Source organism: Cricetulus griseus, chromosome 8 (genome assembly GCF_003668045.3).
Source record: "Cricetulus griseus strain 17A/GY chromosome 8, alternate assembly CriGri-PICRH-1.0, whole genome shotgun sequence".
Lineage (NCBI taxonomy): Eukaryota > Metazoa > Chordata > Mammalia > Rodentia > Cricetidae > Cricetulus > Cricetulus griseus.
In genome coordinates, this window is record NC_048601.1 from 19,661,859 (window position 1) to 19,678,514 (window position 16,656).

The 16,656-nt window shown below is 44.5% G+C and overlaps 1 protein-coding gene across 1 annotated transcript in view; it reads left to right on the forward strand.

The window, feature by feature from the left end:
* Galnt8 (polypeptide N-acetylgalactosaminyltransferase 8) overlaps positions 1 to 16,656 on the forward strand; it is a 41,358-nt gene that overhangs the window by 12,849 nt on the left and 11,853 nt on the right. Inside the window, exons 3-6 of the mRNA XM_027428334.2 lie at positions 1,634 to 1,800; positions 6,100 to 6,283; positions 8,130 to 8,327; positions 8,812 to 8,926. Of these exons, the coding sequence (XP_027284135.2) occupies positions 1,634 to 1,800; positions 6,100 to 6,283; positions 8,130 to 8,327; positions 8,812 to 8,926 (664 nt within the window). The remainder of the gene's footprint in view (positions 1 to 1,633; positions 1,801 to 6,099; positions 6,284 to 8,129; positions 8,328 to 8,811; positions 8,927 to 16,656) is intronic.

Below are 16,656 nucleotides of genomic sequence, written 5' to 3' on the forward strand. Positions count from 1 at the left end.
ACCCATCCTGAGTGAGGAACCCAGACCCAGAAAGATAAATATGTAAAGATACCCAGCCTACAATCCACAACCCTAGAGAATCCAGAACCCTCTTCCAGAAACAGATGGAAGAAGATGCAGAAACCCACTAACCATTGGGCCAAGCTCCTGGGGTACAGTTGAAGTGAGGGAGGAGCGATAACATGAACAAAGGAGTCAGACCATGATGGGGAAACCCACAGAATCCACTGCCCGTGAGCTCGTGAGAGATCACTGACTCAGGTCTGACAACTGGCGAAACTGCGTAAGACTGAACTAGACTCCCTAAACACAGGTGACAGTGGTGTGACTGGGACAATATATGAGGCCACTGGCAGTGGGTCCAAGATCTAACTCAAATTCATAAACTGACTTTGTGGACCCCATTCTATATGGAGAGATCCCTTGTTCAGCCTAGGCAGGGGTGTGGGGGGCTTGGTCCTGCCACAGAGATGATGGAAAAGACTTAGTAGACTCCCTAGGGGAGGCCTTACCTCTCTGAGGAGTAGATGGAAGATGGGGTCGGGGGAGCAGGAGACGAGGACTGAGGGAGAACTGGGATTGAAATATAAAAATAAATTAATAAATAGAATGAAATCTAAAAAAGCAGAATGTTCCTCTTAATTATTGTTCTCATTGCCCCAAAGCAAAAATACCCTGAATATCTTTGATATCCATCTGCTGACAAATGCATAAGCAGTATATATTAGCTCTTTTCAATGCAATATTAATTGACCACAAAAGGAAAGCTATTGGTTCCCACTGCAACACTGATGAAAATATTATGCTCAGTAATAGAATACATAACTTGTTTTCATTCGCATGAAAGCTCCAGGGCAGGTAAGTCTATAAAATTGGAAATTCAATTAGTGTATGTGTATGGCTGAGGGTACACCGACAGATGGGTTGGGGAGAAACAGCAAATAACTGGTAATGTTTAAGGCTTTCTTCATACGTGATAAAAAAAATTTCTAAAATTAGAGGCTGGGGACACAGTGCGATGAGTGAAGTGCTTGCTGCCTGCATATGGGGACCTGAGTTCAGAGCCTCAGCAGATGGAGTGTTCATGGCCCTCCAGCTTAGCCTAAATGAGAAGATTCATGTTTACTGAGAATTCCTGTATCAACAAAGTAAGGATGAAAGCAACTGAGGAAGGCACCTGACATTGACCTCTGAACTCTACATACATTTTCCCTCCCTCCACCCCTCTCCCGCTAAATTAGTGCTAACCATTACTCCACTCTGTGACTGACAAAGTTAGGGGGGTTACATGCTTTTAAATAGGTGAATTTACTGCATGTAAATTATTTCTCAATAATCACGTTTTTTAAATGAGGGCTTGGCCAATAGATATAAAGCCGTAGTTACACAGATGACTAAATTCTAGGCATCTGCTGTACAACATGTCTGTAGATGAATGAAAAGGAGATGGGTTGCCTCTGTGTAAGCAGAAACATTTTGGACAAATAGATTTAAAAAAAAAAGCCACAACTTTTTGCTTCTTGGACAAAGACCTGAGTTGATTAATAGAATAAATTCCATATATACTGAAGAGAAAGACTGGACAGCAATGTTTAAATAATTTAGGAATAATGTGTTACATGGTGTCTTACAGGTGTCTTCAGAAGACATACCCTGCCCAGCTCCCAACCCTCAGCGTCATTCTCATATTCATGAATGAAGCTCTGTCTGTCATCCAGAGGGCTATTACCAGCATCATCAACCGGACCCCTCCTCAGCTGCTAAAGGAAATCATCCTCGTGGATGACTTCAGCTCCCACGGTGAGGCTTCTGAGGGCAGTAAGCAAGCTTGATTACCATTGGTCATCTGAGCTTGGCTGGAAGGAGGTTGTCGCTTGGGAGTTTAGGACATGGTGAATGTCTCCCAGAGGGGAAAATAAAGGATAATTTAGAGAGGGTCTATCTGTACTGGGCACATTCAAATTTCATGATGCCAGGAGTACAGTTCATCATCTCAAATGCACGAGTAAGACACAAAGTCACAGGAAAAGCACAGGGTGTCCAAATTGTGTGGCAGTCAGTGTAGATTTGGGGTCAGGCACAGACCTCGTGACTCCAAAATCACCTGTGCTCTTAGCATGCACTGTGAAGCAGACCTGAGCATTGAGGTGCATGAGATCCCAAGAAGGCCTTCAGACCCCAAGAAGGGATTCCGAACCTTCCCTTATAGGTCAAGGACCAAATCCCTCAGGTAAGAAAGTCTAGAGGAGAGAAAGCTTGGGGACCTGGGATTACTCACAGTGGCAGCAAGTCTTGTCCCCTGGCCGCCCAGCCCCAGGTCTAACCTACCTAATTAGGACACATGGGGAACAGGCAGATTGTAGATTTGTAGACTTTATCACTTACTTCCTTTACACAGGCTGGTCTAAAGCTCACTGTACAGTCAAAGGGTGACCTCAGTCACCTTGTTTTCACCTCCCAAGTGCTGGGATGACAGACATGTACCACAAAGTTCATTTCATACAATACTGAGGATGGAATCTGTGGTTTCCTGCATGCTAGGCAAACCATGAAGGTGTAGCTTGGGTTGCCTTCTGCCCAGTCCTTTCTCTCCAACTTTGTTACTGGGTGTACCGCCATGGTGGGCCTGAGTCTTTACCTTCTGAATTCATCACCCTAGCTCCCTCCCATAAAAGATAGATACCTAAGAACTGTGACATCTCCATGATTTGCTTCCTTTGTATGCAAAATGTGTTTGCTGATTATGGTAACCATCTTAAGAAGGATAGCTAGCATGATGTTGTTTTCTTAGTTCTAGCAATTTTGGGTATTAAATAAAAAAAAAACTAGGATTAAATTATAGACCCAGAGATTTGGGCTGATGATAAGGAAGGATTTTCAAACTGTGTGAACTTATGAAGTGGTAGGTCTTTGTTCCCTCACTGGACATCTTTAAGGGTGAGAGTTATGAGAAGGGTTATTGAGTCTGAAGGTCACTGCAAAGAGAGAAAAAAGGGGATGGGGTGAAAACCTCTACCACTGAAAAACACTTCTCTTCATTTACACACATCCCCATTTTGCTGGTATAATTCAGTGAGAAAAGAGAAGATAAAATTGAGAGAGCAAAATATTACTGGAAGTCATAACTGAGAACTAGTTTTATTCATTTCTGGTCATGGAGATAGGTACCAGTTTATAATCTGGTTCTGCTGAAAAGAAAAAGGAGGTCTAGATATGTACCCTGGGCAGCTGAAGGCCCAGGACCCACTTGGTGCTGTCTGAGGTGACTTCTCTGGTACTCGGCTCCTTCATGGAATTGATGCAAGGGTTGAGATGGAAGACCTCAAACGACCCACCCACTTCCCAGGAAAGCAAGAGTTCTATAATCCCATGCTTCATGGTGGGAAGTCTTAATTCACGACTCTCTGTAATGGGACAGTGGCACTGAGTGCACAGACAAGATCACTTATGAGGGCAGATTCATGACAAAAAGCCAGACAAAGCTTCCTATTATCCTAATGCCACCATCATGTGGAATCAAATGACATTTTTGATAACTAATCCTATTTATTGTTATTGCCTGAGGGGATGTTGATATAACAAGGCTTGAGGGGGACCTTGGCAGATCCCATGGAGGGTGAGGGACAAACACGCCATGCAGACCAAGTTTGTGTGGGAAGTTTTATTGGGGGAAGGGAAGGGACAGAGGGGAGAGAGGGGGGCGGGGAAGAGAAGAGAAAGAAAAAGACCTGCCTGCCTCTTCTGAGGAACAGCAAGAGAGAGCAGGAATGGGTGCAGTTCTCTCTCTCTCTCTCTCTCTCTCTCTCTCTCTCTCTCTCTCTCTCTCTCTCTCTCTCTCTCTCTCTCTCTCTCTCTTCTCTCTCTCCTTGTTTTTGTTTTTTGAGACAGGGTTTCTCTGTGGCTTTGAAGGCTGTCCTGGAACTTGCTCTTGTAGATCATGCTGGTCTTGAACTCACAGAGATTTGTCTGCTTCTGCCTCCTGAGTGCTGGAATTAAAGGCATGAGCCACCACTGTCCAGCTTTTGCGCCTGCATACAGGGACAGGGTACCACTTGCCATGTGACCCAAGGGGTGAGGCCAAGGTGTGCCTGGATGCTAACAGATGTGGGCATGCACATGCCACTGTGCTCATATGGAGGTGAAGGAACCAGCTCCCCCTTGCGGCAGCCATAACAGCCTAATATGTGCTTGTCTGACTTTGCCTTGGTCACTAGGTCAGATGCCTGCCTCGAGGCAAGGAACCAATCAGAAGTTAGCTGGTGGTGCTATGCTTTACGGCTCTGGGTGTGGTTTAGGGACAAGTGCACAGCAATGATGTGCAGAGCATAGCAACCAACCTGGGAGGGCCTATGGGCCATAACAACCAGTTGACCAATCAACACAGGGCAAACCCTCCAAGCCTGGAGGCACACCAATCCTGAGCTTGTGCGTACCCCTAGAAACTCCCCTTACGCTGCCCTATAAGATCTCTATGCCGTGGCTTTGCCGAGTCTTTCCTAGCCATCCACCATGGTGGATGGATGAAAGGCCCAAGCTAACATGGGGTTAGCTCGTTAAGCAACTGCAATAAAACCTCTTGCTGTTTGCATCAAGTGTCGCCTCCATCTGGTGATTGGGGTCGTCAGCCTCCGGGGGTCTTTCAGAGGGAATGTTATAAAATGGGGCCAGGGCCAGCAAGATGGCTCAGAGGGCAAGGTTCCTTGCTTTCCAATTGGGTGACCTGAGTTAACTCCCCAGAAACCACCCAATAGAAGGAATGAACTGGCTCCCATGAGCTGTTCCCTGTCTTCCACACATGAGATGTGGTATGTGTGTAACCCCACTACAAAACAAATAGGCAGCTAGATAGACAGACAAAAACCAAAACCAGGCAGTTTTTAGTGCCATAGTGTTGATTTCTAGGAGCTGGTTACCTGAGATCTCTCGTATATATTCATCTTTTGAGAGGAACCAATAGGAATTCTATCCCTTGCATAGAAGGGGAGAGGAGATGGAGATGGTGGGGGGGGTTGGGGGTGAGCTTAATAAAATCAGGCAGATGTGTACATGCTCCTTGAGCCAGTGTGTGATTTAAGACAGTATGGCTGAAAAAGAAAATTAAAAAGAAGAAAAAGACAGTCCAGTTGTGCCACTAAATGGATGTGTGATGTGGAAAGTTCTTGCTCTTCCCATGTCTCAGTTTCCCTTTATCTGTGACGTGGAAATGCTCTAGTGCTATCATTCATAGGGTTTTATAAATGATTAAGTGAATTAATATTATCAGTGATGTCCGTAATACTAGCCCTTTTGAGGCTAACACAGGAGGATTACTTTGAGTTTGAGGCTAGTCTAGATTACAGAGTAAGACTCTGTCTCAAAAACCAACTAAGCCCCCCCCCCCAAATGTATGTCATCAATGGATAACTGGGTCATTTGCTTAGCTATTTTACATACTACTTAGTGATTTGTATGAAAGCTGAAGCTGCTTTCAAATATGCAAAGAAGGCAACTGGTAGCCTGAGTTAACAAAGGCAGAGACAGGCTTTACAAAAAGAGAGGGGAGGGGAAAGAAAAAACCCTTGTAAACAGTCTGGGATGAGTGAGTCTTGCTTGCATAATATTGAAAGTAAACTCTTCAGCTAGATTCAGCTAGATGCTGGCATAGAAGATTCATGTGAGCATTTGTACCCACTGTGATGTAATCAGAACAGTCAGGGATATCTAAAACAAAGCAAAGCTGCTTATTTGGGTTCTCTAGGAAGCCTTGCAGATAAGCTGTGGTTATTCCCCAGGCTCATCCACCAGTGTTACAACCTTAAGTTATCAAGCCAGGCCTGCCCTGTTTCTTTGCCTAAGAGTTTCTCAGTATGTAAGATGTACTCTTGACCAGTGGTCCTCATCTCCCGAGCAGGGAGATCCAAGGGTGGGGAAAGGAAATGAGGAGTGATACTAAATGTCGGGGAAGGCGCTGGGGGAATGGTGTCTACATCCTCAGTAAAGGCTCTGGGGTTGCTCGCCTTGCAGTGGCATCGCCCACACATTATCACAGGACAGTGTAAACTTTCTGCATCACATTCATTTTTGCACTCATATCTCTATGGTTGTGTGTCTGGTTGGTAGGAGAACTGAAGGCATGGCTGAATAAGACGGTTAAGCTTTACAACAGGAACTATCCAGCCCTCCTGAAACTTATAAGGCACACAAAGAGAAGAGGTCTCGCTCAAGCCCGAAACACCGGCCTAGAAGCTGCTACAGCTGATGTGGTTGCCATCATGGATGCTCACATTGAAGTGAACGTTGGATGGTAAGGTTCTGGAAAGCTGCTGCTTTCAGGAAAAGACAGAATTAAACTATTGTGTGCAGCAAATCAGGATGGTGTTGAGACGGGGGACAACTGACACCATGTCCTCAAACAGAGGAAGGTTGTACAGCTTTCATTCAGGGAGTCTTGTTGGATACAAGAAGCAGTATAAGTCCGGTGTGGTGACACATGTCCATAATCTCATGATTGGGATATAGAGGCGGGACGGTCACAGAGTCAAGGCTAGCCTGGGCGCACTGCATGCATTACAGGACAGTGTAAAATTTCTGCATCACATTCATTTTTGTATTTAGTATTTCTGTGGTTGTGTGTCTGGCTGGTAAGAGAACTGAAGCCATGACTGGATGAGGCCATTAAGAGAGGTGGGTGGGTGTTGCTTTTCCATCGGCTCAGTGACTATACCTGAGTCTACTGATATTTTTAATTACTGTCTTGAGTCCTGCAGCCAGCGTCCTGTTATTCAGATTTCCACACTGGCACTGGCCCCTCTGTGGCCACCAAATGTAGTTTTAAAGTAAGTCTATATTGTTTTATTTACCAATAAAGACTCTTGAGTCAGATGCCATGGTGAAAACCTGCTTGTAACATGAATTAATAAACAACCCAGAGTCTGATATTGGGGTTCAAACTTCAAGCTGAATATCAGAAAAGCAAAGCCAGCTGGCCAATAGCTTCTTACCTCTACCTCAGGCTGAATGGGCTGAAACTGTCTCCACGAGCTCTCACCAAGCCTCAGACTCAGCATGGCTGAAGAATGAATGCCTCTTTGAGATCTTGCTTCTGTCTTATATAATTCCCTAATGTTGGGATTAAGGGTGTGAGCTATAATTCTCTTTCAGACTGACTCACTCTTGTGTAGATCTGGGTGGTCTTAGACTCACAGAGGTCGGTCTATCTCTTAATCCTGAGCCCTAGGATTCAAGGTGGGTACTACCATCTCCTAGCTTCTGGCTGCTGGGATTAAAGGTGAGTGCCTGGCTTCTATGGCTTATGGCTGACTTTGTTTTCTGAATCCTCAGGCAAGCTTTAATAAATCATAAACAATATATCACCATTACTGCTAGCTCAGAGAGGCTGAGAAGTAACCAGCTGATCTTCCTTTCTGGTTGGAAACCCAGCAAGAGAGTGTCTCTCCAGCAGTCCCAAACCAAAAGACTGCAAAACTCCACATTCTTCCCTGCTCCTTCCTGTGTGTCTATGTGTCTTTCTGGCTCCTCTGTACTCTCTATGGCTGATTCCTGTCAAGTAGTAGCTGTCTCTACCCCCTGGCCCAAGGTTGATTTTATTAACACAGTCTTGGCTTTCACAGTGCCATCAAATATTCCACAAAGCTGGGGGCTTGGAATACTGATGGCTGGTCCCTGACTTTGTTAAATATTTTGTGACTTTGAATAGCCACTTAACTAGACACTTGTACATTTATCCTTAAAATGCAGAGTGTAACCACTGACAATTCCTTCAGTTTTCCCAGCTCTTAAATGACATGAAGTAAAGATTACACAAGCAAGGTGGAGAATCACACAGAAGACAGATACCATTTGGAAACAGAAACAATGTAAACTCAAGTAGAATACTGACAGTCCTCATTCACAATGGTCTGGATGTAGCAGCTGGACTCTAATTTCAAATCTGCTCTTGGCCTGGCTCAGCTGCTAAGAGCCCCAGCTATCCAGAACCTAAGATACTCTCCAGACTCCAGAGAGTCCTTATTTTGTTCCAACCCAACAAAAACAAGAACACCCTCCATGTGAGGGTGAGGCTCACAGTGTCTGTCTGCTCCAGCCCACTGTTGATCCACACAGCCACACTGATGCATATTCTCTTCTAGGGCTGAGTCCATTTTGTCTCGGATTCAGGAAGACCACACTGTGGTTGTGTCTCCTGTGTTTGACAATATTAACTTCAATACATTCGAGCTGGAAAAGTATGAACTGGCAGCAATTGGGTTTGACTGGAAGCTGTGGGGCCAGTATGATCCTATACCACAAGCCTGGCTCGATGTGGGTGATGTCACTGCTCCAATGAAGTAAGTATGAGTAAGCGGAGAGAACTTAAAGTGAACTGAGCAGGACTTGTCTATCTTTGATGACTGTAATGGAGGCAAGGTGGAGGAGCAGATAATGGATAAGGAAAAAATATAGCGGTGATACTAATACAAAACCCAAAGGCCTGACCCCAGATTAGAAATCATAGACATTTGGCATTATCTAGGTTTTCAGATAAAAATCAAAGGCAGTTAGGATCTTAGAAAGTACTTGAGGCAACTTCTAGCATTACCAGACTAAGGAGAAAGATGGCATTCCAATATCATTTGTGAAGAATGGAAACAGCACCAGGGGCACACACACCTTCATTCTAGCCTGAATGTTTCAGAAAGCCTCCAGTATAAGAAGAGACTTAGGCAGAATTCTGAAGACCATTGTGGGGCTTCCCAGCCCTCCCCTCCATGCTAACCAGTTTTTTGGAGGGATATGAGTATGAGTAACCCCCTCTTGCCATGTACTCTACAGGAGTCCTTCCATCATGGGCATCCTGGCCGCCAACAGGATCTTCTTGACAGAGATCGGGGCTCTGGATGGCGGGATGCAGGTCTACGGAGGAGAGAATGTGGAGCTTAGCCTGAGGGTATGTGCTTGCTCTCTTCTCTATGGAACAAAGCAGAAGAGGGCATATTGGAAAGTCATAGGAATGCTGGAATCCTAGAACTCAGCTGAGCACAGTGCTCAAGAGATGGACAGATTGTCACGTTTCCTGGTCCCTAGGCTGAAGAGCAAGTGGTAGGCAACAGGACTCCGGAGAGGAACTTTCTGGTACAGGCCTGTATTATATGATCTGAGAGTTTTGGTAGTCAGTGGTAGAGATGAGGCTGTGAAGAGGTTCCTTTTTCTCCAGAGGATCATGAGTGTTTTTAATTATTGGGGTATACCATCTCTGAGGAAGACAAGTCCAGAGACTTGCTGAACAAGCACCCCACCACTGAGGTACAATCCAAGCTCCTTGTTTTGAGACACAGTCTTCCCCAGTTGTGTGGGCTGGCTTTGCATCCTAATGCCTTAGCTTCCTAAGTCTGACTCTCAAGTGGCAACTTTAAAGCTGAATTCTATTTTTCAAAATAAGATGGCTTTTTTGTTGTTTGTTTGATAGATTGTTTTGTTTTTTAAGACAGGGTTTCTCTGGATAGCCATGGCAGTTGTGGAATGATCTTTTCATACACTGTTAAGATGTATCACTGTTTTTGATTTAATAGAAAAGCTAAACAGCCAATACCTAGATAGGGTTTTGAGGCAGACAGGATACTGGGAAGAAGAAGGGCAGAGATGCCAGGAGTCACCATCCAGATGGAGAGGAAGCAGCATGGGCATCACAGAGTAAAGCTAATAAAGCCATGTGGCAGAAAGTAAATTAGTAGAAATAGGTTAAGTTCTGACAACTAGTTAGGAGCGAGCCTAAAGAAGCATTATAACTCTCTCTCTCTCTCTCTCTCTCTCTCTCTCTCTCTCTCTCTCTCTCTCTCTCTCTCTGTGAACCAATAGATGTCTTCTAGCCAGCCCAGGTCTTGAGGACCCAGGCTGGGATCTTAAAAGTCAATCTCATTGAAAATACAAGGAATGTTCGGGAAAGTCTCTCGCTCTTTCTTTGATTGGATAACACAGTTTGATGATGCCCAGGTGGCTTGGTTTGCAGGTGCGACTGTGTTTCATTTGTCTTTCATGTTTTCCTTTTTAAGCTAGGTCTGGGTTTTTTCCTATCACTCTTGCCTTTAGTTTTCCACGTGATTGTTGTCCACATCTGTGCAGGGGAATGCGCTGTTGTGCTTTGAGCCAATCAGGATGATTAGCAGTCCATCAGCTTAAACCTCCTCCATGTCCTTACAGTGAGGACATTCAAAATCCTCTCTTCCAGCTACTTTAGGATTTACAGTGGATGGTGGTAATTATATTCATCCTGCCGGGCATAGCATACTTGAACTTAGTCCCCAGACTATAGCATTTGTACACTGACCAGCCCCTACACCCACCCGCCCCAATCCTCCTAGCCTCTGGTAACCACTATTTTATTTTCAGCTTCCATGTGATCAACCTTTTAGATTCCACATCTGAATAAGATCACATGGTAGTTGCCTTTTTGTGCCTTTGTTGTTTCACTTAAGACGTCTAGACCTATCAATATCATACCTTTTTAATATCTGAATAGTTTTTTTTTTTGTGTGTGTGTGTGCATACATGAACATACTTTCCTTTTCAAGAGACAAATTTACGGTATATAAGTAATGCAAGGTGTAATGTTTCAGAGTTTGTAAAACAAATCAATATTTCATGTAGCAGTAGTGGAATGATAGACCAATGTATCTTTTTTTTTTAGAATAAATGAACATTATTTCTAAAGGTCCATTCTGCAATTTAAACCAAAGAAAGGAAAAGCTTAAATTGGCCACATTTCTGACATAGTTATAGTCTCATCAATTGATAGACCCCTTGATTGCTTCCATAGCAGGCTAGTGTGAGTAGTGCTACACTGGGAGGGTGGGACTCTCTTTGATTGGCAGGTTTTCATTTCCCTTTGGATTTATACCCAGTCGTGGGAATGCTGGCTCACACGATAGTTCTGTGTTTAATTTTTTGAAGACTGTCTCGGGGCTTTCATTGCTGTGAAGAGACACCATGACCACAACGACACTTATAAAGAAAACACTTAATTGGGTTGGTTTGCTTATAATTTCAGAGGTTCAGTCGGCTATCTTCATGGTGGGAAGCACAGTGGTGTGCAGACAGATGTGGTACTGCAGGAGTAGCTGAGAGTTCTACATCTCCCAGGCAATAGGAAGTCGATTGACTGTCACTCTGAGGGAAGCTTGAGCAAAAGTGACCTCAAAGCCCGCCTCCAGAGTGACACACTTCCTCCAACAAGGCCACACCTCCTAATAGTGCCACTCCCTTTGCAGGGGCCATTTTCTTTCAAACCACCATATTCTCCTCCCTGACCCCCTAAGTCTTATAGCCAAATCATGATGCAAAAATGCATTCAAAAGTCCCCATAGTCTATAACAGTCTCAAGCTTGTTTCAAAGTCCAAAGCCCAAAATCTCTTCTGAGAGATATGGCAATCTCTTAATTGTAACCCCCCTATAAAAATAAAAAAGCAGCTCACATACTCCCAACATTTAATGAATGTTACAGGATATACATTGCCATTCCAAAATGCAGGGAAGGGAGCATAGCAAGGAAATACTGGACAAAAGCACCAAAAACAATCTGGACAAACTCCAAACTCTGCAGCTCCGTGTCTGATGTCAAAATTCTCTTCAGATCTTCAGCTCTGTTCCAGCTTTGTTGACTGTAACACATTTCTTTCTCTTGGGCGGGTTCCACTCCCTGTTAGCAGCTCGCCTTGGCAGGTATTGCATGACTCTGGCATCTCTAACACCTTGGTTCTCCAAGGCAATCGAGGTTTCAAATTAGCTTCATGCAATAGCCTCTCTGCTAGGCCTCCATTCAGGAACACCGCTGATACATGCCAGACCTCAGCGGCTTTATCCCATAACTCCATTTTTTCCATCCTTAACTCTAAAGCCAGAGTTAAGGCCCAAGCTGCTAAGTTCTGCTGTTTACTTGGGTTGGAATATGACCCCCTCATTCAATTACATCTTCAGCAGCTTTCTGTCTTTCACTGCCTAAGTTTGGATGTCCTGAAACTCACTCTGTAGCCCATGCTGGCCTCAGACTCAGAGATCCACCGGCCTCTGCCTTCCCACTGCTGGGATTAAAGGTGTGTCCCACCACACCCTGCTCTAAACTTTTTTCCAGTTCCTTTTTGCAAGTTGGAAATCTAGCTGGGTGGGGTCTTGTCCCAAGGTTACCACTCCCTGTATTCCATTTCTTAATCTGTTTATCTCCTTGAACAGAGGATTTAGCTCCATTTCACTTTCTGGTGCCAATTTTCTCCTCAAATATTTGTCCTTGCTCAGCTTGCTGCATTTCATTATATATCTTAGAGTTGCCACTAATATCTACACAACAGAGTCTATACTAAGACTGTTTTGAGATTCCTTCTGCTGACGGAAAGAATCCAAAACTCTTCACTTTAGCCTCAGGCAGATTCTTTAGACAAGGGGCAAAAAACAGCCACTTCCTTCACCAAAATTTCACAAGAACAATTTCTAGGCAACATACTAAAATTCTTCTCCTCTGAAACCTCTTATCCAGCCAGAGACAGTTCATCAAACCACATCAGCACCACTGTCTTCCTTGTTCCTACTAGTATGACCCATTAAGCAGTGCTTAAAACATTCCACTGCCTTTATAACCCAAAGTGCCAAAGTCCATATTGCTCCAAACAAAAGCATGGTCAGGCCTATCACAGCAATACCCCAGTCCCTAGTACCAACTTCTGTTTTAGGGTTTTTATTGCTGTGAAGAGACACCATGACCACAGCAATTCTTAAAAAGAAAACATGGAATTGGGGTGGCTTGCTCATTATTTCAGAGGTTCAGTCCATTATCATCATGGTGGGGAGCATGGCAGCATGCAGGCAGACAGGAAATCAACTGACTGTCACACCGAAGGAAGCTGGAACAAAAGAGACCTGAAAGCCCACCCCCACACCGACACACTTCCTCTAACGAGACCACATCTCCTAATAGTGCCACTCCCTTTAGGGGCCATTTTCTTTCAAAGAACCCCAAGGACCCTGCATATTGTTTTCTATAATGGTCCTAATAACTTACATTCCTATATCACTGACAAACATAGACAAGTTATTAAATGAGTATAAAAAATACCTCTGTTCTATGTGGGGAGGATTAAATTCATAAAAAGCAGTAAGACAGGTGTTATGAGTAGAAACTTCATGTCTGTGGAAGGGGTGAGAGGAAAAGAGATAGATTTGGAAAATAAGAATCCTCTGGGATAGTAAAAGCCAGAGGTGGTGGTTTGTGCCTGTAATTCCAGCACACAGGAGGCTCAGGCAGGATTACCATGAGTTCAAAGGCCAGAGGTCTCAAAGAATGGAATAATATATTATAAGCAAATAACCAAGTGTGAGGACTTGCATTAGGATCCCTGGAACTCACATAAGAAGCATGGCACGAGGGTGCATGCCTGTAACCCCAGTCTTGGGAAGGGAGGTGAGGTGGAGACGAGGGGATCTCTGAGGCTCTCTGGCCAGCCAGCTTAGCTCAGCGGATGAGCTTCAGGTCCGGTGGAAGTCTTTCCAGGTTCTCCTTGGATCTCCACATGCATACACATCTATATAGGCAAGCACAACACTTATAAACACAATTTAATTAAAAATAAATTAACCAATGAATAAATAAGTAAATACATTGAAATAGCCAAGTTTAAAAGTATTCAGCAAGAGCAATTGATAAAATTTATTATTTTATAAACAATCTTTACTTCTAATAGGGATGCAAAGGTTTTTGTGCAAACTGTTACAGTTTTTTCATTTCCTAAATTTACAGGAGTTGGAAAATCTCATCAACTGTAAAAACTGAAATAAAAGGTGAATTTTCATTTTGTTTTGTTTTTGAACAGAGTCTTGCTTTTTGTCCAACCTGGCCTTGAACTTGTGGTGATCTCCTACCTCTGCATCTCTTGTACTTGGATTATAGGCATGAGCGAACATCCTTTACCTTGTGTTGAATTTTTTTTAATTTTATTTTATGCATGTGGGTATTTTGTCTGTTCTGTGCACCACATGTATGCAGTGCCTCTGGGGGCCAGAAGAGGGCATCAGATCCTCTTGGAATTGGAGTTAAAGACAGTTACGAGTAGCCATAGAATCTAACCCAGGACATCTGGGATAGGAACCAATTCTCTAGACCACTGAGCCATTTCTTCAGGCCCCAGTATTTAAATTTTAATTTTTAAATGGTTGAATGGAAAAAAAACAGAAACAAATTAGATTAAGATATAACACCTACAAGATCTGATCTAACGAGAGGAGCCAGAGAAGGACTTGGAGAAAAAGATATGCTTGTGTTACTGTGAAGTAGCCACTAGCTGTTGTTCTTGGTATGTCCCTGAGTTGTCCCAACAGCCCAGATGGTGGCTGGCTCTGTGCGTGAATAATCAGAGGCTCAGGCAAGGTGGAGTTTTGTTTAGCTAGGCAGATGCGGAGTCCAGATGTGAACATAGGCCAGCCTGACTCCAAGCCTGGCTGTTCAGGAAGGAAACTCCTCCATGGGTCAAGAGCTGAAGGAGTAGAGGTGGGGGACACCAATTTTGAATGTCACTTTTCCCTCACTCATTCCTCAGGTGGACACACTTCTGCTCTGCCAACTGAATTGGCAGGGTGCGGCCCAGGAGCTCTTGGGTCAGGGAGGGTGCAGGAGGTTGCCAAACTAAATTGGAGCAACTTGTCAGATTTTTGCCAGAAATTGCCACCACATCAGGTCACCATGAAGAGAAGACACAGGAAATATGACATCCACCCAGTAGGATGAGAAAATTCTTTTATCCACTGTCACCAAAACTATTTGGGGAAGGTTGGAAAAAATGGCTCGGTGGTTAAGAGCGTGTAGTGTGCTTACAGACAATCGGAGTTCAATTCCCAGCACCCATGGTGGGCAGCTCATGACTTTTAACTCCATCTCCAGGGGTCTGATGTCCTTTTCTAGTCCCTGTGGGCATCTGTATTCACATGCACGTACCACCAACCCTCACCCCAGACACGCATACCATTTCATCGAGAACATAAATCTTCAGGAATCTCATATATTTGAGGCCAAATATGAGCACATATGTTCAGAGAGTGAGCTGGTGCTCCATCAGGTTGGTTGCAAGAGTATTCACAGTCAGACCACAAGTCATGGGAATATGGGGAAGAATTGCGCAAGTTAGTTATTTGTCGTTGTGTAACAGCATTAGGTCAAATTGGAAACCTTAGAGCAGGACACATTCTTTTCTTTTTCCTTAAGCCCTGGGGACTCATTACCACTGAGCTATATTCCCAAGCCTCTTTTTACTTTCAGCCTTGAGATGTGACCCACTAAACGGCCCAGGCTGGCCTTGAACAGACTCTGTAGTTCAGATTAAGTGTTGACTTTCAGATGTTCCCTCAGCCTCTGTGGTAGCTGGAATGACAGGCCTGGGCCAGAAAGTCCTGGAAAGGTCTTTCCCTGTGTCTTCCCCCTTTGTGCTCCCACCACACTCTCTCCTCCCTTTTCTTTTCATCTTTTTCCCCCTCTAGACAGGGTCTCATTGTGGCCTTGGCTGGCTTGCAACTTGTAGATCAAAGTGTTCTTGGACATACAATACTCCTGCTTCTGTCTGCCGAGGGCTGAGGTTACAGGTGCGCATCATCAAACCTAGCAAGATATACTTATAAACTCATAGCATCTGGGATTAAGGGTCTATGCAAGGCTGAAAACCAATGGGCAGTCAGTGTTGGGCTTTTACTTGGCTGGGCTGAGGAAGGATTTGCTTTTAAGGTCACAGGATGTTGATAGCATTCATCTCCTTAAAGTTGTACCAACTGAGGCAACATTGAAGTCTTACCAACTGAGGCAACATTGAAGTCTTACCAACTGAGGCAACATTGAAGTCTTACCAACTGAGGCAACATTGAAGTCTTGCCAACTGAGGCAACATTCAAGTCTTACCAATTGAGGCAGCATTCAGGTTTTATTTGCCGACTGGCACTTGGAAGCCACTCTTAGTTTCTGGTCATGTGTCTCTCCCTATTTGGTAGCTTATCCCACAGCAAAAGATTATGTCTTCGAGCAGGATGGGCAGTGCTTTCTTTTATCACATAAGCACACACATATTCAAAGCACCCTGCTGTCCCTGCCATGGTTTGTTGGGTGGAAGGTGGCAGGCTCATACTCAAGGGGAAGGCTCAGGGAGGATGCTGACCCCAGGAGGAGGGACCAGGGAGGCCTCTAGAAAAGAATTATGGGAAGCTGGCGAATGGCTCAAAGCACAGAGCCTCTGGCTTCTTGGGCTTTCTCATTCTGAGTAGCAGGCAAGTCCCTTCTTTGAGCCTCTTTCGGAAGAGAAGCAGTTTGACAGACTAGGTCGATTGATGTAAGAAGTTGGGGAGGTACCATGGAGGTGGGAGCGGGAAAACCCAAGTTTTCCAAGCTGGTTGTGGTGGTTCATGTCCCTAATCCCAGCACTCAAGGAGCTAAGGCAGGAAGATTGCAACGAGGCCAGTGTGGGCTAAATAGTGAGCTCCAGGCCAAGTTGAGCTACAGGGTGAGACCCAGCCTCAAAAGGGGAGGTGGCACAGGCCTTTAATCTCAGCACTAGGGAGGCAGGGGCAGGCAGATCTCTGTGAGTTCAAGGCCTGGTCTACAAAGCAAGTTCCAGGACAGCCAGCGCTGTTACACAGAGAAACGCTGTCTTGAAGGAGAA